At 40.0% G+C, this 26011-nt stretch overlaps 1 protein-coding gene across 1 annotated transcript in view; it reads left to right on the top strand.

The window, feature by feature from the left end:
* Window positions 1–494: 494 nt before the first annotated feature.
* The window catches only part of adnp2a (ADNP homeobox 2a), a 48497-nt gene continuing 22980 nt past the window's right edge, over window positions 495–26011 (top strand). Inside the window, exons 1-8 of the mRNA XM_071897213.2 lie at window positions 495–646; window positions 1893–2002; window positions 4608–4700; window positions 10696–10950; window positions 11510–11720; window positions 15627–15701; window positions 23883–24034; window positions 25405–25680. Of these exons, the coding sequence (XP_071753314.1) occupies window positions 1895–2002; window positions 4608–4700; window positions 10696–10950; window positions 11510–11720; window positions 15627–15701; window positions 23883–24034; window positions 25405–25680 (1170 nt within the window). The 5' untranslated portion in view covers window positions 495–646; window positions 1893–1894. The remainder of the gene's footprint in view (window positions 647–1892; window positions 2003–4607; window positions 4701–10695; window positions 10951–11509; window positions 11721–15626; window positions 15702–23882; window positions 24035–25404; window positions 25681–26011) is intronic.

Raw genomic sequence — 26011 nt, 5'->3', positions numbered from 1 at the left:
CTCTTACAGCCATATATCTTTCCACTTTTCATCTCCCCCTCCTTCCTCCCATCATTTTCTCTCTGTCACTGTCACACCATTTATCCTCCATCTCTTAATTCCTCTCCATCCCTTTCCTCTCAACATTATGCCATCACCCCCTGTCCTTCATTTCTCTTTCTTTCTAATCTCTCTTTCTCACCCACCCTCTTCTCCATATGTGTGTGTTCATTCAACAGGTGAGCTGCCTCCATCCCACCTGGTGATTCCAAATTACCCTCACATCAGCCATGTCAATCTTCCTCTGTAACCACAGCAACTGGCCTCTGATTGGCCAGTCCTAACCATGCCTTATGTTCATGATTCTGACGTCACTTCCCCACTTCCTGTCCGCCATGTTGGCCTGAAAGAGAGAGTTGTGTTAATGCTGTGAACAAACCAAATCAACAGACAAAGTGTGTGTGTGTTTGTTTGTTTGTGTGTGTGTGTGTGTGTGTAGGTCAATAGGTCGTCAGTAACTGCCCACCGGACTCGCGATCTAACTGGAACATTTTTCATGCGCGCGCCTCGGTGACGCGGGAGTCGTTCTGCTCGCACCGGATTGGTGAAAGAGGACGCACGAGCACGCAGACAGAACGCTGCTCTCTCTACACACAAACACAGCCAGGTGGGAGAGCGTACACACACACACACACACACACACACACACACACACACACACACACACACACACACACACACACACACACACACACACACACACACACAGAGGGCAGTACTGCCAAATGTGACAATAGTAGCTTAGCGAGCTGGTTGACTATATTGCTACGCCGCTAGCTGTAAGGCTAGCTAAGCTTATAGCAACTAGTTAGCCAGTGTGCTCACCTATATCTAACCATTAGTACAGTATTCTATTGTTAAATGTCTGGCGGCCAGTTAGCTAGTTATAGCCTAGCCGCGTCACAGTGGTAGCTGAGACTGTCACCGTGCAGCTGTAATGGTAACGTTAACCGTTACCTGTTACATGGACAACTTTCAGGCAGGCAGTAATTTCCTCAGCAGGGATTGGGGTGTAATCAGTGATACTGTAGTAAATAAAAAGGAGGGTAGCCTATACTATGACTTCCAGTCAGTGACCAGCAAACAACAGACAACTGACATTTACGTGAGGGACATAATGTCAGTGTGAGTGTCTGTTAATCTGTGTTGTGACCTGATGTGTGTGTAGCCCTGTAGTTGTGACCCTGTCCATGGTGTCTCAGTGCATGCTAGGATACGCTCTAGCCCCCCACCACCCTGAAAAGGAATAAGTGGGTAAAGACAGTGAATGAATGAATGAGTGTTCTGCTACCACTGGTGGGAATGGTGAAGAAAGAACTTGACTGAGTGGATCGACTTGGTGTCATCAGCAGAGTTTGTGTTCCTGAAAGAACACAAACTATGAAGTCCACCTCTGTGTGGATCTGACCCTCTATCAATAAGTCTCTCAATGAGCCTCTGTCAAAGGAGTTAGTATTATACAATACATTCATTATACCATTTAGATGCTATTATTTCAATCACATACCATCTCTGAGAGACAGTGTGGATGGAATCGTTGGCCATACGGACAATGTTCTATCTGGGATTCAGTGCTTGGAGTAACATGATGCAAGAGTGCACACGGTCTTGTAGAGCTATAAGCCAACAGGACAAATATGATATTAGGAGATAACTTGATCCTGCTGGTATTCTGGATTGTATGTTGCTTTGACAGTACATGGTGATGACATCTGACCCTGTTGACCTTTATCCCTGTAAATATGCCAGGTTGATCTCTTACCTATGTCCCTGTAGAGATTTTGATCTTTGACCTCTGACCTTGTAGAGAAGGGACCAGTTTGACCTCTAATTTTTAACTTTTAACCCTGTAGATATGTACCAGGTTCCGGTCCAGAAGCTGGAGAGGATCAGAACCTCCAGGAAGAGAGTCAAAGAGATTTTGACTGACATAGGACTCGACTCCTGCCGGGACCTACTGAAGGTAATATTACTATAGTTAATTAAAGTTAACTATAGTAGTTAATGTCAGCAGTGTTTGGGTTAGTTGTAGGGGTAGTAGTTGGTTTATGGTAAGAATCAGAACTGCCAGGAATAGCATGAAAGAAATGCTGATATAGGAATGGACTCTTATCAGGATTTATTGAAGTTACTGGTACTAATTTTAATAATATTAATGCTGTCAATGTTAAGGGCTAATATTAGGTTGTACGGTAGGGTTAGTGAACTGACAGTCCAAGGGCTTAATCTGGCCCTTTAATTGGGCCTTAGATTGATTTTGAGCAATTACAAAAAACAGCCAACATTTCATATTTTAGCCAGAATGAGCTTTGAGAAAATTTCCAGTTTGAACACTATCAGCCAATCAGGGTAAAGCCTTGTTTATGCTTCGTCAGAAGTGCTTCTGACAACTGCCTGAAACAAACTTCTAAAAAGCCCTGAACCTTCATGGTTTTCAGAACATTATGATATGTAGGTGTAGCTCTCCTCCTGTGGCGCCACTCTTCTTGTCTTTTGCAGCTTGTTTTTTTTTTGGCTTTGTTGAGCTTGTCACCCAGCGTTTCCCCTATATACTGTGTATCTACTGTGGGGGGCCACCACAGTAAGATCACGACATGCCATGCTAAAAATATTTTCTAAATAGTAATTTTATTTTGGCCGAAATGGTCTCACTTGGTAGGCTACGCTGCTGTTAGAACCAGTGTTTCTAGGCGGTACTGCTGAAAATGCGCACATTTTTTTAATCAAACATAGCCTATTTCTGCCGAGACACACCTTCATGACCAAAGTCACAAATAGCAACGTGTGGTCGTGGACAGAGTGAGAGAAGTACACAGACACACCTGTAGTGTTTCTATAATCATTCAGTCAATTCTTATAGTAACTGCTGCCTGTATCTATAATCATTCAGTCATTTCAACTTCTGAAAGCCCTGAACCTCCATGGTTTTTCAGAACATTAAGATATGTAGGAGGTGCTTAAGCGGCTTGCAGGCTGTCCATCAAACAAGCAGCTCCACCTACAACTTTCAGCAGCTGTAGCTCTCCTCTCCCCCTGCGGCTTCTCTCGCCTTGGCTTTTGCAGCTCGTTGTTTTGCCTTTGTTGAGCTTGTCACGTAGCATAAACCCAGTGTTTTCTCATATATATTCTACTGTGGCCGGCTGCTACGGTAAGATCATGACATGCCGTGCTAAAAATATTTTCAAAACAATTTTATTTTTGGCCAAAATTGTCTCATTTGGTAGGCTAAACTGCTAGGCTAGGACTGTTTGAACCAGTGTTTCTAGGCGCCACTGTTGAAAATGTGCCAAAATAAAAAATAAAAAAAATCAAATGTAGCCTATTTTTGCTGAGAGAACCTTCATGATCAAAGTGACAAATAGCAATGTGTGGTTGCGGACAGAGCGGGAGAAGCACAACTGCTTCTGCTGCCTATAGTGTTTCTATAATCATTCAGTCATTTCCTATATTAACTGCTGCGTATGGTGTTTCAGTAGTCATTCAGTCATTTCTATGGTAACTGCTGCCTATAGTGTTTCTATAATCACTCAGTCATTTCCTATAGTAACTGCTGTGTACAGTGTTTCTCCCCTGGACCATGCTGCCACTGTAAGAAAGAATTCTAGGGGAAACACTGGATAAACGCTGCACCCCAGCCTCTGCTATCTCCCTCCAGGTCTACACAGTATCTTACCGGATGTTGTTCTGAAGAGAAGGTACCGGGAGAAATTTGTGGCTCCGTCCGATTCCCAGCCCCCTTCATACCCCATAACATCTGGCCAGTCGCTGCGACATTGTGTCTATGTGGATGTCATTGTGACGGTGTTTTAATTGGAAGATCTCTGCAGATAGAGACTATAACATTCTGTAACAGATAATCAAGAGTAAAAGAAAATCTACCTAGGCGTATACATTACTGTTTAAACAACTTGGTATTTCGTGGTTTCTCCTATTGACCTTGGCTTGCTAAGTTGTGGTTTCCACTCAGTTACTTGCCATGTCATCCTCATGTCATCCTCCAGAAAAGTGAAAATTAAAATGGATACTATTCACATTAGGCAATGCTTGTTGTGACTCACTTTAGTTAATGTCAGGATATGTTTAAGTAATACATGAAGAATTAGGGTTTCAATTTAGACAATACATTGGCATTAACAACATGTATAACAACATTACTTAATGCAGTTTATTGTGCATTTAATATGAACTCATATGTTTGTCACTGTTCGTGCTTAATACATGTTAGTAAGCACATTAGTTAACATTATTTACAAACATGTATAACAACATTAATTAATGCAGTTATTCATGTGCATTTAACATTTATCTTTGTTAATGTTGTTATTCATGTTTACTTCATGTTAGTAAATGCATTAACATTAGTTAATGAACACTTAATGTGAAGTGTTACCAAAGTGCTCACAGAGAAGCAGGTCTTGGGCCAGTCACAATAGTTAAAACCAGGCAATAGAGAGCCTTCCCAACACTGAGTAATCTCCAGCAAACGTTTTTTCATCCAAAACAATCAGTCCATCTAATTCTCTGTCCATCCCTCCTTCTCTCTCTCTGTCTATCTCTCTGTCTGTTAGGAGCTGAAGGGGTTTGATGCTGGTCAGCACTGGTTTGACAGCACAGACTGGGAAGACTTAACAGACTGTAACAAGTCCAAGAGGAGGAAGAAGGTAACTACACTGTAGGGTTGGGGATTGGGAGGATCTTATCATTTCTGTGTGTACTAGTGATGTGCGAGTCAATCCGAAACCCGCGGGGTCCTACAGGTTTATCCGCGGGTGGGGTGGGTTAGGGTTGACTAAAGATGATATTGAGAATGGGTCAGACGGGTGCGGGTCAAATGGGCTACACACACACTACACACACAATGTAATTATAGACTAAATTTCAATGAAATTTAGATTTAATTAATGGAATAAACTTCTCCAATCTCCAGCTGGTTTATCCCGCCATCCATACATTATATTCTGCGCACACTGCACAGTGCAGCATTAAGTATAGCCTTAGTTACGAGTCTTTGGAAAATAACCTGGCTTCCTGAATATTTCTTTTTTTCAGGTTGCCGATCAGTTTCAGCTTGTTTTATGTGTATGAAAATGGGTTGGGCTGGTGCGGATATGTGTATGTGTCGGATTGGGCACTAAGGGTGCTCCGATCAGGATTTTTGGGGCCAATCACCGATCACCGATCGCTGGAAGCAGTATCGGCCGATACCGATCACTGATCACGGGGCTATTTGAAGCCTTCTTTTCATCGTGTAGCATTATTTATTTATTTAACTATTCTTAACAACATTGTATATTAAGTATTAAAATTAAGAGATGAGAAAGTATCATGAATTGACAACTGTTTATTGGCAGGCAACATGTGCAACATACTCCACTCTCTCTCTTAGAGACACAACTTAAACCATAGCAGCCTACGCTTGGTTATTGGGAGCAGCTTAGAGCTTAACAAATATAGCTTTCCTGTGGAATAAAATAAATAAAATTTTATAAAATAAAAATTAGAATAAAAGCTAAATGTGCACAACACACCAAGTTAGAACAATAAATTATATATAGGCCTACTGAGGCAACAAAAATCAATTCCAATAGACGGAAAACACAGGGCCTTTATCAATTTACTCCAACTTTAGAGACTATAAAAACTGCAACATAACAAAATATTTTTCAATATTAATCTGGATTGAGGGAGCAAACATTCAGATTCAGAGTTAAAAAGTAAATATTAACGTTTTCAGTCCACTCAGTGGATACTGACTAGCACCTACAGTAGCCTATATACCAGTCCCTCCAGGAACTTGCGATTTTGCGATCGCAATAATTAACGCAAATTCAAGAAATCTCCGCAATATTTGCGAGAGCTTGCACTTTTGCAAAATTGCCGCAACTTTTCCGCATGAAATGGCCAAATCAACAGACCGCTTGTGATTTGGACCAATTGTCGCATTCGGTGTCGTGGTAACTTACGTCATCGCAGTGCGCATTCAGGTGGAAGATGAACAAAGCTGACCTGCCAACAAAAATTACTGCCATAGACTGTGCAAAACAAAACAAAAGCAGCAAGAATCGAGGTGAGTGCAAAATTCAAGCTCTTGGAAGAGTTAATAGCTTAAACAGAGAGTGGGAGAGAATAGGGGGAGGCTGTGTGTGTGTGTGTGTGTGTGTGTGAGTGAGAGAGAGAGAGAGAGAGAGAGAAATTATTTTTTTTTCCTTTGCTTGCAATTTGTCCCAATTCCCGCAATTTTACCGCAAAAAGAGCACATAACACCTCGCAAATTGTATCGCAATTTTTGAGAAAAGCCGCAGCAAAATCAAGCATTTTTAGCCGCAATAATCACAAAAAAACTCCACAAAATTCTGGTGGGACTGATATACAGCTAATCTGCTAGTCTCGGAAACCCAGCTGTATTCCAAATAACGTTAATAACCCTTAGTTCTTCTTTTTGGGAATTCAGCTGGTCGTCTTCTTGGCATGGAAAAAAAAATATCCCTCACGTCCGCATGTGCAATGGGAGGCAAACAGACAGGTCCGGCGAGAGAGAGAGTGAGACAGAGAGCGAGACAGAGAGCGAGAGAGAAAGAGTGAGCGAGCGAGACAGAGCGAGAGAGAGAGAGCGAGAGAGAGAGAGTGAGAGAGAGCGTGACACACACACACACACACACACACACAGAGAGAGAGAGAGAGAGAGAGAGCGACAGACCGCACAAAGAGACTACTTCTGTTTGGATCTCTTCCCAACTTGTCTCTCCCTAACATTTTTGCAAATTTATTGTCTTTTTCAGACACCTGGTAGAACTGCCAGACCGGTGAAGCCATTTTAGCGGTGCGTAGAGAAATTGTCTCGCGTGTTTTGCGTCATCTGATCGGTGGTCTGGTTATATGGTCTGGTTGTTTAGATTGCCAAAAAGGAAATAGGTGTGAGGAACAGGTCTTGCAGCGTAATAAAAAGTGTTTTGTAACCAAATGATTGCACTGTACCTAAATTAGGTAGAGGAAACAATAAATTATTTTTTATTGTGGAAACCGAAACACGGAAATGGACTTACTATGTTTACAATTCGCCAGCCTATAGAGAGCTTGTTATGCTAGCACACTCCACACACAACCACATCTATTGGCCTATTGGCTCTCTGTTAGAAATGTAACCTATGCTGACGTTACCACCCAAATGGAACTGGAAGACAGTATGGAACAACTTCAAAATGTCAGGCAGACAAAGCACTTCACTTTCAGTACTTGGTACATACACTTTGACATGTGACAGAACAAAAGCTGACCCGACCTCTTCATGGTACAAAGTTGGCATGTCTAATGCAAGAATAATATTACTGGCTTGAATTCTGCTAAAATATGATTACTAATGCCCAGAAAAGTTGATTGACTCATTGTGGCTTCAATTAGTCAGGTGAAGACAATTCCAGGGTTTCATAATCTGTCAGACTGCAATTGGTGTTCTGTCTGGTTTCAACAACCAAGGCTGTAGAAAAACTAATGGAATAGTGGAGGTCAAGGCAAGATGTGGAAGACCAAGAAAAATCTCTCATAGACTTTGACGAAAACTGTCCAGATCTGCACGACAGAACCCACGGATCACTGCAGGGGCCAGCAGAGCAGTGTACCTGGGATACTGCGTACCTTACACATTAATGATCTGCATAGCAGAATTGTCAGAAGGAAACCTTTTCTATGACCTCATCACAAAAGTCAGTGTCTAAAGTATGCAAAAGGAAATCTTGATAAGCCTGAATCTTGTTTGAAACAATGTGCTTTGGACTGATCAAACAAAAATGTAACTGTTTGGCCACAACCAAAGAAGCATTTGAAGAAAAGAACAAGTCTGTGGGGAGATCTCAAATGTGCTGTGCATGCAAGGAGACCTAAGAATATGTTGGAGCTAGGGGAATCTTGCATTGAAAAGTGAGGAAAAATTCCAGATTCAAGAATACAAAGACTCTTAGCTGACTATAGAAAATATCAGGAAGCTGTCATATCTGCCAAAGGAGGTGTTAAAGGGTGCCCGAACTTTTGCACTTGCCATGCTCACTTTTGTTTATTATTCTGAATCTGTAGTAAATGCAAATAGTAATCATGCATTATAATTTGCAGAAAGTTATCATGTTTAACTTATCATCTTACCATGTAGAGGTCGGGTCAGCTTCTGTTCACTTAATAATTTTTTGTAACAGGGCCCAAACATTTGCATACAGCTGTAACTATGAGTTAATTTCAATATACCTTGGCCTATAGGGCTGTACGATCATAGTAAAAATGATCATTCCGATTATGTTTTACTGAATATCGTCATCATCATTATTAATCACAATTATTTGTGATTCTGGTTCTTATTTACAAAATTCTAATAATAAATCAAACTAAATAACAAATGTAACTGAAAATATACAATACAATCAGCCCAACGTGGAGCACTAAATACTATGCATAGTATTTAGTGCTCCACGTTGGGCTGATCCAGTCTTTTCCACTTTACTCATTGCTCGTCGTTTTCCCAAAGATGGGCTATGTAAGGTTTATCTGCCTGCTTCTCCATCTTTGAAAGAGCTTAATATACCACACCAGGACATTCAGGGGAATTAAAGATGTAACAAACACTTCGATATCCCCGATTTAGATGATTATTAATTGTGGAAACATAAAACCATGATACAGGATCATTTACAATTAATTGTGCAGCCTGTCATGGGTTATCAGTGATAACCCATGACAGGAATGGGTTATCATTCCTTATAGTTATATGGTGATAACTTATCACCAATTGTCACTACAGTGTGTTGCAATATGTGAGTCCTTGTGGCATTGCACTCATGTTCACCTGACATCCAAGCATTGGGCAATTTTACACATCTGATAACTGAGTAGTACACACCATTACACAAATAGAATCAGAAGTTTCACTGGTGTGGAGATATGTTGGTCTGTCTCATAGCATTACTATGGCGATTAGATTCAGGGGATTTGCCTGCGTTGTTAAAATGACCATTAAAAAAGTAGCAGGTTGTAAGGGATTCAGTAACATGACACTTTCAGCAAATGTGGGGTCTTTTGCGGGTTTTGGATTTATTTAAGGTACATTTTCAAATAGGTCATGGAAAAGAATTTTACAGTGGGAACCCTGACTCCAGAGCACTATGGCAGAGAAAAATCAACACAAAATGGCTTCCAAATATCTCATGTTTGTCATGATTGTGTCTGAAAAGTTTCTGAGCAGTAGCCTGAGAGTAACTTCCATCTAGGTAAGAATGGCACACGACCCACTTGTCAAAAACACTGCTATGCTCCAAGGTACTCAAGAGTCACTAATGTCAGTGTTGTTAAAGGGTGATGAAACAGTCAGAAAATGCCTGTCTCCTCCCACTCCCCAGTTTTGAAAAATACATAGTTGTGGCTGGCGAGTTAGTGGAGAACTGTTTCACAGTTTTACAATTATTATACAGTAATTTACTTTTACAGTACTAAGGGTGAGGCAAAAATAACACAAGCAACCAATAATAAGTAACCAATAGTAAGCAACAGTAAGCAGTGCACAGGTCAGGGCCACAGTGCCCTGATATTATTCCTGTGACCATAGAATGATCATGTTGGGAAGAATAGCTGGGGAAAATAGCGAAAGGAGAAAAGAGCTAAGGAGCGAAATGGACGTTTTTTTTAGAGCAATTACAATTACATGGCCTGGAGGTATGGGTGAGTAATTGTCATGATGTCAAAAACTAGGAAAATGAGGCCCAGGATGAAAATAACCGAAATTATTTGTTAAGGATGAGAGGAATCATAAATGCTCACACTGCCTTAGATACCTATTCCGTAGCTGTGGCAACACTTCGACGCAGAACCATAAATCAGCCTTTAGTATTTGTTGGAGAAATTATATATATATCACTTTTTAATCAATTATATACATATATGTATTATTTTTATTATAACCTCAGGTTGAATCCTAGTCTAATAGTATTTTTTTCAAGTAACCAAATGATTGCCTCACTACCCTGGCACACACTGACACAGGCTGGTACTGGAAACTGAAGCTACACTTACCTAGCCAGTATTTTTCCAGAACCTGGCCGCCGCCTTATACCTCATGTGATATATGATTTGTTACATATTCTAAAAGTTTTTGCACTTCTTTGTCTCCCTGGAGAATACAGGGGGGTCACACTCGATGAACCGCATTCCCCTCGTGCACGAATAAAGCAACTCAACTACAAGAGACTGGAACTCAGCCTGTTTATTGATAACCCTGGGTGATTTCCTTGATCCAAATCTACAACAGAATATTTTTCTGCAACACTAGTCAATAGTGATGGAGAGGTGTTGTTGACAGGAGGATTTTCCATCGAAAAAGAAGAGTTTGAGGTGGTGGGCAGGCATGCAACTGGAGGTCACCATCTGGAGACACAAAAAAATCTCACTGGTTAAGAGTATGCTTTTTGACAGACAGGACATGCAGGATATTGTACAGCAGGCGCTCCAAAAGGGAGAGTATTTTTATGAAAATCCATATTTTCTTGAACCTGAGGATTGTAAGGCCAAGAGGGAAGACCTTGTGGGACCTGACGGTTTACCACTACCTCCTCACACTGCTGATATGCTTGTACTGATAGTAATGTAACTTTATCATATTGTTATCCCCCTCTCTTGCGGTAGTGGTGCTACCGTAGCCAGAGCCTCTGCTGCTCCCTCTGCTGGTTCTCCACTCGCTCCTGGTTCACATTCAGGAGCCATGTCCAGCGCTGCCATGAGGAGGAGCAGGACCTGGCCTCCCTGTCTCCCTGCTCCCGCTGCTCCTACATCTCCAGACCTGCCCTCCTACATAGACACACCAAGCTGTTCCACTCCCAGACACAGGGGGGCGCTAACAACAACATCAGCCACAGCAAAACTCCAGTGTCCTCCTCCCAGGTTGGTTGATTAGTTAAATAGTTAGCCAGGCTCCTAGATAGCCATATGGCTGTGTATTTGGTCAGTTAGTTATTTCTTTCTTGCAAATAGGTTGGTTATTTAGATAGTTGGTTAGTTAGTCATGCAGTCAGTGAGATGGCGAGCTAGGCAGTCTGTTAATTAGTTTGTTGCTTACATATTTAGTTGATAAAATGACATCTGTTGTGTTGATGAAATTAATTGAATTAACATCAGTGATGCATTTTGTTTTGCTTTTAAATTTGTCACCAAACAGATGGCATGATAATCACATAGTCACAAGTGTATGCCCTTTGCCTGTTCCATTGCCATTATGTCTGTAAAATGTCTGATTACTTAAAAAGCACATTGAAAAAAAAGTCACTTGTGTTCACTTCACTTGTATTCACTTCTCATTCAGCTGTGTTATATGCCTCATATTCAAAGAGACAATGACAAAATAATTCATATTGCCTGCGGATTAATATTCTCTACTGTAGGTACCATGGATTGAACCTCAGTTTAAGCTTGTATACTAATGGGGATTTGTTTCTTCTCTCAGGTGGGAGTTCGTGTGTCCAAGCCAGGAGTCGGTGGAGACAAGTTCTCATGTGCTCGCTGTGGTTTCCATGACAGCCTGCTTTATGTGATAAGGAAACATGTTCTGGTCAGCCACTGTGAGACGCTGCTGCAGCGTTACTATGGGCGACGCTCAGCATCCAGCCACCAGATGCCTGACAACACTATAGCGTCTAACAGTATCCATAACCCAGGTAATTACAATGAGACTGACACTGACATTGGTTGTTCTGTGTCTCATAAACAGTCCCCCAGGATTTGTGGAGGTTTTGTTGATTATGCTTGATTTTGCCAGAGCTTCACAGCTTGTCAAGGTATGACACGATTTACAGACTTTTAGGGGTTTATTTTGCAGAAAATTGGTAAAAATTGCAAGTCAAGGAAATATGGTAATAAAGTGGCACTAAAGAGATACCAAAAATGGGATTTTTATAACTACCTCCCTTTGTGAAACATATAATCACTTCCTGTGATAATAAGCATACTGTGCATTACAGAAACTCCTGGAAATATTTTATGGCTCATTGGGCCTCATTCACAAAACTTTTCTTAATTTTTTCTTACATTTGTTCTTAAGAAACATGCTTACAAAAACACAAATGTAGGATTTATGAAACATACAGACTCTCGATTTTTGCGTATACCAGGTGTATCTGATGCTGAATTGCTGCTTGTTCGTAAATTGGATGCAAAAGTGTAAGAAGTGGAGTGACGGCAACCAAGAAAAAAAAACATGGCAAGAAATTATTGATGTTGTCAATGCTGCAACTTGACAGACACACACCTTGGATGAAATGAAAAACAAATGTTTTGACTCAAACTTGGAATCTAAAAAGTGTAGGCTATAGCCTAACTCAAAATTGGCGCAGTTCATTAGCTACAGGTGAAGTAGAACACTGGTTTAATTCAAGCAGCATCTCCATCAGATGTTAAGCTCAGACCTATGGGCTATATAATAATGTTACAATGCGCATTGTGGTTACATTTTTTTCTTCAATCTCGGAAAAAATAAATACAGAGCAGTACCGGTAGTTGTGCAATGTTTTTGGGCGTGCAAACAACTGGTTTGGTTCATTTTTAGCCCCACGGCAGCAGGGGCTCTATGGATCGCGGTCAGTTGCACTGTCGGTCGCTCTGTTTACCACTTTATGGGTCACACGGGTGAAAGTGTGCCGCGGGGAGTTAGACTGCAGACTCACCATCGGGAGACTGATTGACCGAGTTCGATTCCTGGCAGGAACGAAAATTCAACGTCGTGGGGCTGTTAGACCCCTCATCTTGTTTACACCAAACTTTGCTAGCTTGGTGGTATTTGGACCTTCAGGCCAATCATAGTACTTAACAACAAACTCCACCGAACTGGGAAGCCGGGCCACATTAAACAAACACACAGTCAAATGACAAGTGCAGACAGTTTAATCTGAGCCGCGGAGTTGCCAAGTGGTGTTGTGAAAATGTTGGGAAAGAAGAAACTAGAAAGAGTAGTAGTAGTAGTAGATGCAAAAGTACTATTTATTCAGCTAAGCTTTCGTTTAATGGCCCTTCATCAGAGCATGGAAAAGAAGTAAGTAGCCTACATTCTGTCTTCTTTTTCAACCAATTTAACTTGTAGACAGACAGACATGTCATTGCCATTTTCACATTATCCGTTATCCATTATCCGCACCACTCCAGACAGTCAGAATCAAGTATTCATCCAGGCTATTGTATAATAAATATTTTTGGATGATATTATGAGAGCTGACTTGTCATCTCATGTTTCCTCTAGCACGAGGAAGTTGAGCCAGGTTTGAGGGAAATGGCTGAAAATGGTGATACTCAGGTACGATGGCCTTACGATCACCAATAGGGAAATGCTAGTAAAATATGAAACGAGTGAATTGTATTTTTTAAAGGTAATGTTGTCCATTCTATCAATATCATAGGAAAGACAGCATGAGATTCGGGGAGTCAGGTCAAGAAGACAGTAGAGAGCAGCCAAACCCCAAATCCATAATGGTGCAGAAGCTGTCAGACAGGACACTGCATGACCGATGGCTTCGCTATAACCTTTTTTGTGTTTATTTTATTTATGCAGCTGTTTGTACTCAAGTGTTCCATCAAATTATAATAATTGTGTAAAAGAATTCCATTCAAATAGTAGTAATAGTACAGAGGTATGTTATAAGATCTTTGATTTGATCAATTTAAGATTCAAGTTAAGAGTATAATGATATGTGCAGTGTTTCTGTGAAAAGCCCTGTTTAGGGGTAATAAAGTCAACTCTCAAATAATCACAATACCTGCCAAGCTATCACAGTACTTGTCAAGTTCAAGTTAAAGTCCATTTATTTATATAGCCCTTTATCACAAGCATGTCTCAAAGGACTTTACAGAGAATGAGCCTACCTACGTACATCCAACTGATCAACAATCAGTCGTAGAACAGAATGATGTAACACAAACACAAGGCAGAACAAAGTACAAGACACATAATAGCAAATTTTAGCCTACCTATTCTACATAGCCTAACTTACTTGGCAACACCACCCTTAGACCCTGGAAGCATAGAAGGAAGAACTCCCAGGAAAACCTTACTAGGAAAGAAATGGAAGGAACCTTGGGCGGGCCAAGTCAAAGAGGGCTCCCCCACCAGAGTGTGGGGGAGCCAGAGTGTGGGGGAGTGCGGACTATTTGAGTCCGCACTACTGCGGAATATGGAAACTTTACATATTATGGTCCTCAAGGCCGCTCCAGTAACAGCAAATGTGCCATTGACGGGGGTTGGCTGCGAGCTTGTGGGTCTTTATATCATAATTAATGACATGTTTCCAATTGAATATAATTCCCTATGAATTTGTTCATATAGGCCCAGCTTTGTTAATATGTTTATTATTATTATTATTATTATTAGGCTTACAAATGGATTGAAACACATTTTGTTGTTAATATGAGGTCTGTAATTACTTAAAGTGAGATTGCATAAAGAACTTTCTAAGGAGAAACCTCTTAAGCTTGTCTCCCTCGAAGACAAGCTGAAAGGTCTTCGAAATTAAGGTAAGGAAAAAAAAAAAAAAAAAATGTTCATGGAAATGTTTCTAAGTACACTTTAAGATCAAATCTGATTGTACGCACGTTTTCTGAATGAGGCCCATTCTTTTTATGTTACGAGCAGAAAATGCATGGGCTCAAAGTTATGAAAATATATAATATCAAAGCAATATACTGTGCTTGGATTCCAGTCTTATTAAAATAAACCTTTAACTTAACCTTCAACTTAACATCAGCACTGTAAAGACCAAACAAAGCCAGTCCATTTGAATGTTTCATGATTATAAAACTGTATTGCCTCATTTAGAAACTGCCCATTTATTTTTGAGGTACACTTTGTGTTCTTCTGACTAACTATATGAAAACCAAACACTCAGGATAAATGCCCCTCCACTGACTATAATAATACAGGTTAAATTAATTCCTCCACCTTTAGGGTGAATAAAAGTACAAGTCATAATATTTACTATTATTATTATTATTATTATGCCACCTGTAGGGTGAATAAACCTCCAACTCATTGTGGTCCGAATCATTCTCCATTTCTTCCCTCTGTACAGAGTTTGTTGAGTAGATTGGAACATGTTATGCAAAAAGTGTGATAATTGGCCACAATTATAACAGTGCTGTTATTTTGCAAAATTCTGGCAAATATTAAAGGGGTTGGTTGAATTTGCATTAATTATTACGATCACAAAATCACTAATTCCTGGAGGGACTGTCATGATACTGAATTTAATGCTGAAGGTGTCCTCTACATTGGATTATAATCACAGTCAGAATGAATAGTTACTGAGCCTGACAGGTTCAAATTCTAAATCTAAATCTGTGCTAAATATTGGCTAGGTGAGGGTCAAATAGTTGAACTATTTCATGACTGTTCAGTTAGCTGAGCTGCTTTAAAAATTCTACCGCCATGTTGACTTGATTTCTCAACTACTTGCATGCATTTCCAGTGGTCACTTCCCAGATCAGATGGTCCTACTGGTCTCATGAATTTGCTTTGAAATAACACCTGAAATCATTTGTTCTTGTGACACTGCGTGACCCCTTCTATTTTCTGCTCCTAGATGCTAACCCACCAGCTAACGGTGTTTCTCTCATGAAAACACCTGATACTGCTACTGTGGCTGCTACCAACCAAGGTAATTAGATGTATGACAATAGCTATGTATTCCATAATTTATTTGGTGATGCTCTTTGACCCCTCCTAATAATTGCCATTGCTGTTTTCAGTGGCAGTCATGTTAGGTCCACCATCATGCTCTGTTATCATTTCTATCTCACTGGTAATATTATGGAAGGCGTTGACACCACATCACACTGCAAGCAACACAATCAACTAGTCAAGTCCATTCTTTTTCTATAGAGCTGAGCGTCCAGGGAAACTTGGCATTTGTGGACATTCAACAAGCTTGTCGGCCGAGATAATTTGGCCATGGCTGAACCTTTCGTGGTTGTCGCCTGTCAACAGCCAATCAGATTTCTGCATTTCCTTATTTCACCCATTTCTTTTCATTTCATGAACAACAGCCTGGCAAGTGCAAAATTGATGAGAAGTTGATAACAGCCATTCAAATATTCCCAGTTTGAAAGACTAACAATCACAGATGCTGTACAGGCCCATGGCACGTTCCTTTCAATTCCATTCAATTCAATGCATTGCAAAATGGTTAAATTACCTAATTCCACTAATGTTACTTAAATACCTATTGAGCCAGAAGTATTGTATTAGTATTAGTATTTGGCATTAAAAACAGGACATTGGCATTGAAAAAAAAAAAAAGAACTGAAAAAAAAAAACATTGGCATTAAAAACTTTCATTGAAAATAATATTTATTGGGATTGAAAAAAGAAAAATCTTGGCATTGAAAAAAAATGTATTGAAAAATAAAACATTGGACTTCCGGCTACGACATGGCCAAGGCAGCCGCGTGAATACCCAGCTCCGCCAGACCCGTAACTAAAATAGCCTAAAACAGAGATAAAACCGACGAATGAACACTAGATTGCACAGCAAACTTTCTACTACAATGAGTGGGACTCAGAAAACGAACAAGAAGGACGCTAAAACAGGAAAACACGACGAAATAAAGACAGGCCAGAAGCAGCTAACGCTAGCAGCAATGACGCCACTTATGGCTAGCAGTGAATCAAGCGGTGAATCGGAGATGCTAGCGGAGTTGAGGCCCTCGCCCCGAAACCGAAGGAGGCGACAGCACCACCGAGATCCGTAATTGTACGATTTCTGGATTTCAGTGTGAAACAAACAGTACTGCAGCAGGCATGGAAACAGCAAGAAATCCAGTTCCAGGGCCAGAGGGTGTACTTCGACCAGGACTACTCACCCGACGTGCAAAGAAAAAGGAAGCGAGTACGGGAGGTGATAAAAAAACTGAAGGAGAAGAACATCAAAGCCCAATCACCATAACCGGCCCAACTTAAGCTTTTCTTGGAAACGGAAGTAAGAGTGTTCCCCTCGCTGCTGGAGGCTCAGCCAACACTGAAAGAGTTTGGGATTGATGCAGAAATGGAGGATCGGGACATACTGGAGAGAGAGAGTTGATACAAGACAAGTGGACAACCCGGGAGAATCGGAGATGGAACTGGCAGCTGAATCCCGCGGATGTCAGAGCCATCATTCACAGGGACAACGGAGCAGCATAAGTTAACTGAAGGGATGTGAGTAAAGTTATAACTCTCGATTACAAGGACTGCAAGGTGTCGACCGAGTGGACAATTGCGCTATATGATAATCATTTGTCGGACAATGTGAAATTTATATGCAGACTGTGAAGACTGGCTAGGACTATATTATAAGCGATTTAGTTTATATTTTTGGGTCTTAGTGGGGAAGGGGATGCATATGAATGCCGCATACTCTGGTGAGAGTATTGCAGACAAGGCGACGAGATTTCCAACCTAGGGCAACCTGGTGGGCCGTTGCATTTGCACTTTGTGTGTTTCTCCCGGAGAGTCTCAGCTCTCTGCCCAATTTAGATCGGGGGTGGAATGCTCTTGGAATTTTAATTTGTAAGGAAAAGATTGATCTTTCTTTGTTTTTGAGGCAATCTACCGGACAATTGGAAGTTCAGTATTGTTTACTGCAATGTTTAATAATGTTCTATCATTTATTTGTTCTTAATGTTCGGCGTTTTTCGGCAAACATGTTTATACAGAGGAAAAACACTTGGATTTTAATTTATGCTTGGCAAAACTGTAAGGCATGGTACAAACCAAAACATAAGAAATATTGCAGGATTGATTTCTAATTTAATTTAACGGTATCAAACTATGAATACATTGAACTTGATTAGTTATAATAATAACTAATAATAACTAATTATAATTAGTTATAATAGTCAATCATCCCATAAAGAGGAAGAAAATTATTAATCAGTTGAAAAGACTGAACTGCTCAGTAGCATTACTGCAGGAGACCCATTTGAATGACAAGGAACACAAGAAGTTGAGTAGGGGATGGGTGGGGCAGGTTTTTAGTGCGACATGTGAAAATGGAAAGAAAAGAGGGGTAGCAATTTTGTGTCATAGATCATTATGTCTTGTTCCAGAAAAAGTACATGAAGACAAAAAGGGACGCCATGTCATGGTTGTAGGTACAATTGGGAACATAAATATAACTATTTTGAATTTATATGTGCCAAATGAAGAAGATCCAGGCTTCTTTAAAGAAATTGCAGCACTTTTAGCAGAACATGCAAAGGGAATAATTATAGTGGGAGGGGATTTCAATTGCGTTGTGAATCAAAAAATAGACAAATGCCCATTTGAACAAGGACCTCAAACGCAAAAAGGTAAAGCACTATACAGTATGATAGAGGAGCTTGGGCTCGCAGACATATGGCGCTTAAAACATCCTAGGGGGAGGGACTTCACATTTTTTTCAAAAGTGCATAATAGCTACTCCCGAATTGACCTTTTCTGTGTTTCAAAACAAGATGCCCACAAAGTCACTGATTGTCACATTGAACCCATGACCATTCAATGTGGTATTACCAGTGGTAATGTCAATTAATTTGGAAAAAGAAAAGCATTTTCAACACTGGAGGTTGAATATTTCGCTATTAAATGATCCCAATGTGGTACAAAACATAAGAGAGGAATTGAATAGTTATTTGGAACAGAATGAGAATGGAGAAGTTTCATTATCTACTTTATGGGAAGCAGCAAAAGCAGTGCTTAGGGGGAAAATAATAGCACTCTCCTCTAGATTGAAAAAAGAACGTGAGAAGAAACAATTAGATTTACTGCATACAGAAATTGGAACAAGAACACAAAAGGACGAATAATGAAACCACTCTGAAATCCCTTGGCCAATACAGACGGGAATTAAATGACCTACTGACATACAAAGCTGAAGGCGCGCTACGATTTTCTAATCAGCGGTATTATGAATCAGGAAACAGAGCCAGCCGGCTACTGGCATTTCAGTTACGAAAAGCACAAGCAAGCCGGGTGGTTCTGAAAATTGTGAGTCCCTCCTCCAAAAAAACAGTGTCTCACCCTAAAGACATAGCGAAGCCTTCTCTGTTTATTAGAAGGCACTCTATAATTCGCCAGTGACAGATGATAAAGCAGGAAAAATTAGAACTTTACTTGGAAGAGTTAATCTATCTAAATTAAATGAAAAAGAATCGAAAGCAATGACAGAGCCAATCACAAAGGGGGAAATTGAAGAAGTTATAAAAAATTGGAAAAATAACAAATCACCGGGGATAGACGGGTATTCTATAAATGTTTTAAGGAGGAGGTCACACCCCTTCTGCAAAGAGTATTTAATTATGCTCTCAATGAGAAACATCCTCCTAAAACGTGGTCAGAAGCAATAATCTCCGTGATTCACAAGGAAGGGAAGGACCCTACAAATTGTGCTTCATACAGACCCGTAAGTTTGCTCTGCAGTGATGTAAAGATACTGAGTACAATAATAGCTAAAAGAATCCAGACATGTATTAATAAAATAATCAAGCCAGATCAGACAGGTTTCATACCTGGAAGACAGGGAACGAATAACATTAGACGAACCCTGAATATAATCTCAGTGGCACGTAAAATTAAACGACCTTCAATGCTTCTCAGCTTAGATGCTGAGAAAGCATTTGATAGGATAGATTGGCTATATTTGGAACATACACCTGAAAAAATGGGATTTCATTCAGATTTTATTAATTGGGTTAAAGTACTGTATTCCGGACCACTGTCAAGGGTTCGAGTCAATGGGTATACGTCTGAACAATTTAAATTGAAAAGGGGGACCAGACAAGGGTGCCCCCTGTCCCCATTATTGTTTGCGATTAGTATAGAGCCGCTAGCAGAAATGATAAGGGAGGATCCTAGAATATATGGAATATCAGATGGAGGAGGATCACATAAAATATCGCTATACGCGGATGATGTCATTCTGTATATTACTGACCCTCTAACCTCTATCCCAACACTTTGGAAATGTTTGAAGGATTTTGGGACAGTGTCAGGTTATAAAGTTAATGAATCCAAATCAGAGGCTATGATGTTGGTGGATAAATGGCCGTCTCAGTTGGATAAGGAGGTTTCATTTAATTGGTCAGCACAAGGATTTAGGTATCTAGGCATTATGATCACTCCAGAAACATCACAGTTGTACAAAGCAAATTATGGTAGATTAATTGCTCAAATAAAATCAGATTTGGCACGATGGGAGATTCTCCCACTCTCATTATTTGGTAGAATTGAAACGGTTAGGATGAATATACTCCCTAGGCTATTATATCTTTTTCAGTCATTACCCATCTGGATACCGGTATCGGTCTTTAAAATGCTAGACAAGTTGATTTCCACATTTATATGGCAGAAGAGGAAACCTAGGATTAAACTGAAACTTAAAAAGCTTACCCAAAAAATCAAGGAGGCCTTAATCTTCCCGATTTGAAATTATATTACTGGGCAGCTTTGTGGAATGGCTGAGTGGTTAATGCAAGATGAGGAGACGAATTGGCTGGGATTAGAAAAAAATTCATGTCCACTAGTGCCTCTTGAGCCGCTGCCATTTCTGGAGCAAAAAAGCTGGAGAAAACTTCAGATAAAAATTGAATGGATTAACTGCACCCAGAAAGTCTGGTCACTGGTTAGAAAAAAGGTGGAAGCACCTTTAACGATATCAAGAGCAATGAGGATTGCAAAGAATGTGGATTTTCTGCCAGGTAAATTAGATGCTGGGTTTAGGGAGTGGACGGAGAAAGGACTTATTACAATAGACCAAATGTTTGAAGGGGAAATTTTAAAATCATTTAAACAATTACAAGATAAATTTGGTTTATGCTCCAAAGATTTTTATAGATACCTACAACTGAGAAGCTATTTCATGTCACATAGGGAATGGAACACCCTTAACATGGGAAGACGTGTGTGAAGAGGGACATAAAATAACTAGTAGCCCACTATGGAAAGAATTCAACTGGAAATTAAAAATGAGGTATTTTAGAACTCCTTTCATTGTAGCAAAATATGATAGAAGTAAAACAAATTTGTGCTGGAGGGATTGTAAACAGGTTGGAGATCACACACACATTTTTTGGGACTGTCCAAAATTGAAGTCATACTGGGAAGGGATTCATACAGAAATACTTGCCATTTTGAACATTGATTTACCATTAGACCCATTGTATTATATTATAGGAGCAATCCCTGATGGAGCTATGGAAAAGAGAAAGGCTTACTTGCTGCATATCCTTTTATTGGTGGCAAAAAAAAAGGATAACTTTATCTTGGCTCAAACCACTGCCACCCAACTTACATCAATGGCAAGATAGGTTAATGAAAGTGTACTCAATGGAAAAAATAACAGCAAAACTCCATGTAAAGACAGGCATGTTTTCAAACTGATGGGCTCCTGTAATTGCGTATTTTAGATTACCAATGTGATAAGGAGCTGTACTGATTTAAATGTGAATTTGGCCAAGATTAACATCTGTTTCTTTTAAGGTACTTTTCTTTCATTTATTTATATATTTACTTATTTTATTTTTTTTATTTGGAGACTCCTCTCTATGTGGATGCACATGATGCCATGATTTATAATTTTTATGTATGTTTGCCGAACTGTGAATAGTTCCCCTTAAAAATGTTTTGTATTTCATGTTGTTTTTGTTTAAATTTCCTGACAAAGCAGCTGTGTACAATTCAAATGTGCATAAGTAGAAATAAACACTTTGTTCAAAAAAAAAAGCATTGGCATAAAAAAATAAAAACTTGGCATAAAAAATGAACTGAAAATGAACTGACTTTGGCGTCAAGGGGAGGGGTTTACAGTAGAGAGGAGGAGGGGCGTGATTTGCATCTAATCTGCATATTTTGAGAAGAATGCTGGCTACCGGAAACTGATGAGAAGAAGAAGAATGCTGCCGTTCATGTTTGGAGAAGTTGACCGAGAAACAAGATTGCCCCGTGACTGTTGACGACCTTGAGCCTAACGAGAGAGCGGAGAGAGCGGGCTGCTCTCACTTCTCCACAGGTGGAGAGAGGCTTCAGGGAGACAGCTAGCCAACTGCTAATGTTTGCTAGGTGACTAGCAAACAGATGGTAAACTGAGAAACAAGCCTGGCCAGCGGTTACTTGTCAGCGAGCTCCGCTCTTAGCTGGGCCGGTTGGCAGATACATCGGAGTTTGAGCCCGTCCCGGTGGGGGGCAGTAACAGATGTTGGTTGGTCACCAACTACTAGTGTTAATATGAGTGTTCTTCAGGACTGTAAGCACGTACAGCACATACGTACGTACAGTTCCAATAGCCTACCTAACAGTGTTATATAGTTTAAAATAATAGGAAATAAACAGTATTAATAACATTTGCGAAATGTCAAGTATTTATACATATACAATGAGCTCTGTCCATTAAATCCATTTGGGAACATGCTTTTACGCAGGCACTCGTCTCTCTCCTCCTCTTATTCCTCCGACTGAGAGTCAACACTCAGTCACTGGATTTCTCTTTAAAGGCCTGCATTTGCCTGCATTTGCTGAATTCTAAAAAACGAAGATTGTAAATACATTTTGTGCAGTTTTCACCCTGCAACATACCCCCAGCTAACTCCAGTACAACGGGCTGCAGGCCGTTGTTAGACAGGTGTGAGAGTCACTCCCTCTACTTCTCCTTCTTTTTTCCATTGACCATTTTTCATTCAAACCATGACAAGAAACCGATTCAGAACAAGACTAATGGTGCATTCAGACTACGCACTACAAAGCAACAGGAAGTCATTCGTTTTCAATGGAAGCCGGCAACACAAAGCTACAAACGCCACAGCGTAAAATGTAGCAGCGTGTCGGGCGAGCACAGCTTCAAACTGAAGTTCAGCTGGCTTCAACTTTTTTCCACGCTCTGATGACGCGGTGAAGCGCGAACAAATCAAGGTAGTGGAGGGTAGTTATATTTATGTTATTGTTGTTTACTTAATGAATTACAAGAATGAGTATTTGCCAAATAAAATAAAAACGAGACAAATGCAACGCTATGACAGTGTGACATTATCAGTTGGTGCACCCAGCGTGACGACGACATGAACCGTCAGTGAACGAGTGCGTGCGTAAAAGCACATTCCCAAAGTGGCTGCTCCGTGGGAAAAATAAACATAATAAATGCCTCAAAAATTATGCTTGGAAAACAGTTTTATTGATTTTCTTTTTTCTGTTCATTTTCAATTATTGTGAACTAAATAGCGGTTGCTGGATAGCTATCAAAGCAATGTAACGCTATGAAAGCCAATACCAAAGCAGCAAAAATACATGATTTGCTTGTTCAACACTTTGCAGCTGCAGACTACCACATAGATGCAATCAGAGCCTCTCGCACTGCCCACAATCATCACGATAGAGCAACCCATTCACGTTCACGTCAAAGTTGTTCGCAGTGTGATTATGGGGTTTGTCTTCCAGCCAGTGCTTCATAGTTGTAGAAAAGAGGCGCCAGCATGATGTCCATTGTACAACCTGACCAGGGATGTAACGGAATATAAATCCACCTTGGTGGATTACATGGTAACAATTCATGTATGCAACATTAAAATAATGTCTTCTGAAGAAAATGCTATTGTATTTTGAATTTTTGTTTGTATTTGGGTTGTTTGCCTTGTGGGGACCAATAACTGGAGTTGATAGTTTCTCACCTGTCTGAGGTTTGGTCCTTGTTTTCTGATCCTAGAGGTCTGACCTCTCTTTGTTCATTGCTCCTCTTTGTTTTTTGCTCCTAGATGTCTGACTCATCATTGTGTTTTTGCTCGTAGAGGTCTAACCCCTTCTTGTGTTTTGCTCCTGGGGCTCTGACCCCAATCAGGGTTCTATTGTTGTGTGTGCGGGATGCCAGCGGAGACATCAGAGCACCTGCTGTACCACCTGCTGAGTTCAGACAAACATCGTGAACTCAACTGTCACATTAACCCTCTACTGGTGGAGCATTGTAACAGCAACACCAAAAACAACACCACGGTAAATAGTCACCTAAAAACAAAAATGAGTTTGAATACATATCAAGATATTTCTAAACTTTTATTTATAAATACATTATGAAATAATATAGTGTAACCTAATTGTCTGTATTTTATTGTTTTTCATTGTATTGCTTTCATTTTATTTTCTTGCACCAACTCTTGTGATACAAGCCTTTTAATCACTTACTAACAGCACACTATGCTTTGCCTACTTAGAATTTTAGCAAATAAAATGTGTCACAAAGTTTAACACCCAAAAAAAACAGCACTGTAAGTTTACTTTTTAAAATCAGGCTATGATTAAAAAGAAAATCTCTAGTTTCATCACCTTTTAAATTACCTAGTGATTTAAAAATGTTAATGTATTTTTATATATAGCCCTCCCTTTAGCCTTTAATAAATGTAATAAATTAATTTCATTGTTTAATAATATTGCTTTTATTAACCTATGTTAGGCTTTAGCAGTGATAGCTTTCTTAATACCATGGTATGGCAGTAGTGTGGTTAGTGCTATATTGAAACAAACCTTTTGTAGGTTTTAGTGTGTTTACAGTATATTCAAATATTCAAAACCTTCAAAAACAATGGTTAGTGGAGTTAATTATTTATGCCAAATTATTTTGCATTTGTCAATGGAAAAATAATGGTGTTATCAAAAATTAGGCCTACTTTTCTTTTCAGAATGTCTCTGGTGGCCTGCAGTGATTCCATCTGAAGCCTCCTTTAGTCAATAATCAATCTCTCTCTAGTTACTGCAAGAAAGATGCTAAAACTAATAATGAATGATGTAATTAACAGCAATGGCACAACATATATTGTAGGAATAATAATAATAATAATATCTGATTCCAACTGAGCTTAGAAGATTTCATAATAACTTGCTGTTATTAAAATCTCCTTATCTGTATCATAATTTTGGCAGCTAGAGACATGGGCTGAGAATGAGCGTGTCTTGAACCAATGATGATGATATTGATGATGATTATGATTATTATTGTTATTATTAATATCATCATTACCCCCATTTGGGACATTGCTAAGTGTCCCAGCTCATGAGGTTGCCATAGGAACAGCATGGCACTTCTTGGTGAAGGGTGATGTTATCAAGCTGGAAACTAGATTTGTTGAAAAGTGAATTAAGCAATATAAATATTCTATTTTAATTGTAGGATATGAAAATCTATATCATTTTCTGATGATCTTGGTCTGTTTTGACTACAGATTTCCATTATTTTTGTGATTTTTTTTTCTTTTTCCTTCTGTTGCCATCTCATTGGGCTCCCCTATGCTTAACAAAGTAAAAAGTGATTGTTGAGTCATGGGATGTTTTCTAGCTCTAGTATTAATGATTAAAACATCTCTTTCCAGAGTGCTCAGCTGCCCCAGCTGGCCCCTCGCACCCTACAGCAGGTGGTGTCTCTGGTTTCTAAAGCAAAGGTCAGTAGAAAGCCTCTGCCCTCTCAGGGGGCAGTCCTGTTAGCGCGCCCGCCTCAGACTACAGCCCTGGTCTGTTCTGCTACTGGAGGAAGGCAGATCCTCTTGGCCAATCAGAACGCAGCTGCTGTGGCAACACGGCCCATCACTTCACCTTCCCCGGCCACGCCGATCAGCCTGCTGCTGCCGTCTGGAGTGCAGAGCAAACAGGTGAGCACACACATACACACTCTCTCTCACAAACACACACACACACAGACATACACACACACACACACACCTCTGACTAGATTATTTGTTTTATTGGGCACAGCACCCCACTCCCTACAGACTCCCTACAGAATCTGAGTCACTTGGCTGTCATTTGTTATAGAGAACAGGCAGAGTAGGATTCAGGTCAGCTGAATGAGCCAAATGGACAAAACCTACTTTGAGTTTGGTATAATCATCTGTGTTAGTCATGTTGACTTCTATATCTTCCAAAAATCACCCTTTGTGCTTTTCAGGCAGGACAGTATATAAGTATAGTTTACTGAAATAA

This window comes from Centroberyx gerrardi, chromosome 12 (genome assembly GCF_048128805.1).
Source record: "Centroberyx gerrardi isolate f3 chromosome 12, fCenGer3.hap1.cur.20231027, whole genome shotgun sequence".
Taxonomy (NCBI): domain Eukaryota; kingdom Metazoa; phylum Chordata; class Actinopteri; order Beryciformes; family Berycidae; genus Centroberyx; species Centroberyx gerrardi.
The sequence above is the reverse complement of the archived record's forward strand: the minus strand, read 5'-3'. Positions and strand labels throughout refer to the sequence as shown.